Source organism: Mizuhopecten yessoensis, unplaced genomic scaffold, assembly GCF_002113885.1.
Source record: "Mizuhopecten yessoensis strain PY_sf001 unplaced genomic scaffold, ASM211388v2 hete_36080970, whole genome shotgun sequence".
NCBI lineage: Eukaryota > Metazoa > Mollusca > Bivalvia > Pectinida > Pectinidae > Mizuhopecten > Mizuhopecten yessoensis.
In genome coordinates, this window is record NW_018483564.1 from 1 (window position 1) to 2,408 (window position 2,408).

The 2,408-nt window shown below is 37.4% G+C and overlaps 1 protein-coding gene across 1 annotated transcript; it reads right to left on the bottom strand.

Moving 5' to 3' along the window:
* Positions 1–28: 28 nt before the first annotated feature.
* Positions 29–2,199, bottom strand: LOC110444278 (mitochondrial import receptor subunit TOM40 homolog 1-like; the record flags this gene model as incomplete). The annotated part of the gene is made up of 3 exons (XM_021488668.1): positions 29–771; positions 1,161–1,346; positions 2,037–2,199. Coding segments are annotated over 3 exons (498 nt in total), but the record flags the coding sequence as incomplete, so codon positions are not given.
* Between the last annotated feature and the right edge of the window lie 209 nt (positions 2,200–2,408).

The following is a 2,408-nucleotide window of genomic DNA, read 5'->3' on the forward strand; positions in this document are numbered from 1 at the left end:
AGTATCTAGTTGGCACTAGTGTGGCAATCATTAATCAGTATCTAGGACCCAACAAGCAGATTGTGTGTGCATAGTATTTGTGATTTAATCAGCAGAGAAAATGACTTCAAAAGAAGGACCTTCCACAAGTCATGATTGGTCTTCTAAAAACGTTCTGGGTGCGAGACCTTTTGCTTGTACTTGAACCAAATCTGATTTCCTAACCGTTCTTGCAGGATCTTCACTAATGTCACCAGATTTTCAAATTCGGGGTCAAAGGTGCATACAGATCTTCAGTGAAACTAATTAACTCCACGAAACTCTGTGCTTACTTACCAAGAACATGTAACAGCTATTTCTCAAAACACTGTGCGTCCATGGGCACGAGTGTAACTCCAGTCATTTTTCACGTCAACTATTTAACAGAGGCATTGTGAAAAATGACACAAGAGCAGGGTTTATCAATGCATAAAGATTGACATCACACTCGTACCAACAACTCACACCCACGGCATCTCTAAAGACTAAATTCTGATGTGACGGATACACCGGCGTCTTGTTCAGCATTTTCATGATGGTTACAAATATCACACTATCAATGAATAAATGAAATTGTCAAGTCTATATCACTTGGACAGAATATTCATCCCACGATCAGTCCTATACCGAAACGGTACTGAGGTTTCTGTATGTTCGCAAAATTGGCCATGCCACTGAGGGCAAAGGTGAAGGGAAGTGGCATTAACTTTTTCTCCATTGTCCCACCTACAGACCAGTTGGTGTCCAGTTGGCCTAAAATATGAAAAAGTCAACATGAGCTTTACGTCTCAAAGTAGTATTTTACAGTGGAAAATTGATCAGTGCATGAATATTGACATCATCAATACTCAGATATTGAACACCTAAAACCTTACCATAATTTTGATACTGAACATCTAAAACCTGGTTTGGAAATGAACATCATCATAAACTTGATATTGAACTTCTAAACTCTCATTGTAATTTGATATTAAACATCTAAACTTTGTCATAATTTTGATGTTGAACACTGAACATCAAAAACCTCATCATAATTTTGGTGTTGAACATCTAAAACCCAGTTAGGAAAGCAGAACATTAAATCCAACTACCACTGGCTGGGAATACTCTATTTGCACATTTTTAACAGTAGAAACTCATACCTTTGAACGTTACGTTGGTAGATGGTATTTCTAGCTGATATCCTATTGTTCCCACACTCTCTCTACTGGCAATACTAGTCTCCACCTCGGCGGCTACCTGAAGTTGATCACTAACTTTGTGGTGGTAACAGGCGTGCATAGCACCACCTGTGGGACAATAGTTTCCAGTCAACTGCCATTTCTCCCCTGTAAAAACAAAGACAATTTAGCTATACATCTGAGACCTGCCAACTTTCTGAGAAGCTAATGAAGGAGATTTCCCCCACTTCCCCCACTGGAAATGTTTTGTGGAGGGAGGCCGCAGCGGCAATATGTTCTTGCAGAAATTTTCTAAAATTATCATCAAACCACATCAAACATACTTTCACAACTAGTTGGATATTTATACTAAGTTTATTTTCACTATATATGTCGTTTTCGACTGAAGTAATGAACAAGGAAAAAATCTTGACATACCAGTCCAATTATTTCAGAAGGGCTAAAGTGAGAGCTGCAAATATTTTGATCATAGACAACATAACCAAACACGACTTTTTTTCTAATCACCACTTCCTCTAAACACGAAATCATAAATCTCTTGTACAGCGTTTTAATTTCCAGCGATAAAGGCATATTAAGGTTATTAAAGAACAGTTATTACTTCACGGACCGATAATGCTAGATCATGACTGAATCATGCCTCAGATTTCAGGCTTTTAATTTCCATGCAGATGATACACGTTTTCAAATGACAATGTGAATTTTCAGTAGGGGATAAAGCACACTAAGAATTATATTAATTCATAAACCTATCACATGATACAGGGAAATTTGAACAGGTAGAACAGAAGATAATTCTGTGTAAACGGTGGGAGAGAACATATATCTATAGTGTACCTGATATCCGTGCTGCTAGTGACAGGACTGTGAACTGTTTGCCGGGAATCTGGGGACCGTATTGATACACTAGTTCTCCTCCTAGTGCTAACCGTGACGTCACTGTCTGTAGATACTGCGTTATAGCTATACCTGCAACACATAAAATCAATTCACTTTTTAATCATACATAAATTTATGTACAAATTAGAAAACTCTTGTTAGATCTGTACAAAAGTTCTATAAGACCAGACAAAAAAATATGTTTCCAGTCACATGTTGGAATGTTTTTTTAGGGTAGGTAGGTAGGTAACAAGATTTATTTTTTTAAATAATTTTGTGTTTATTATATGGGGCCAGACCCACGGTTTAAACAAAATTGGTTCCCCTTAA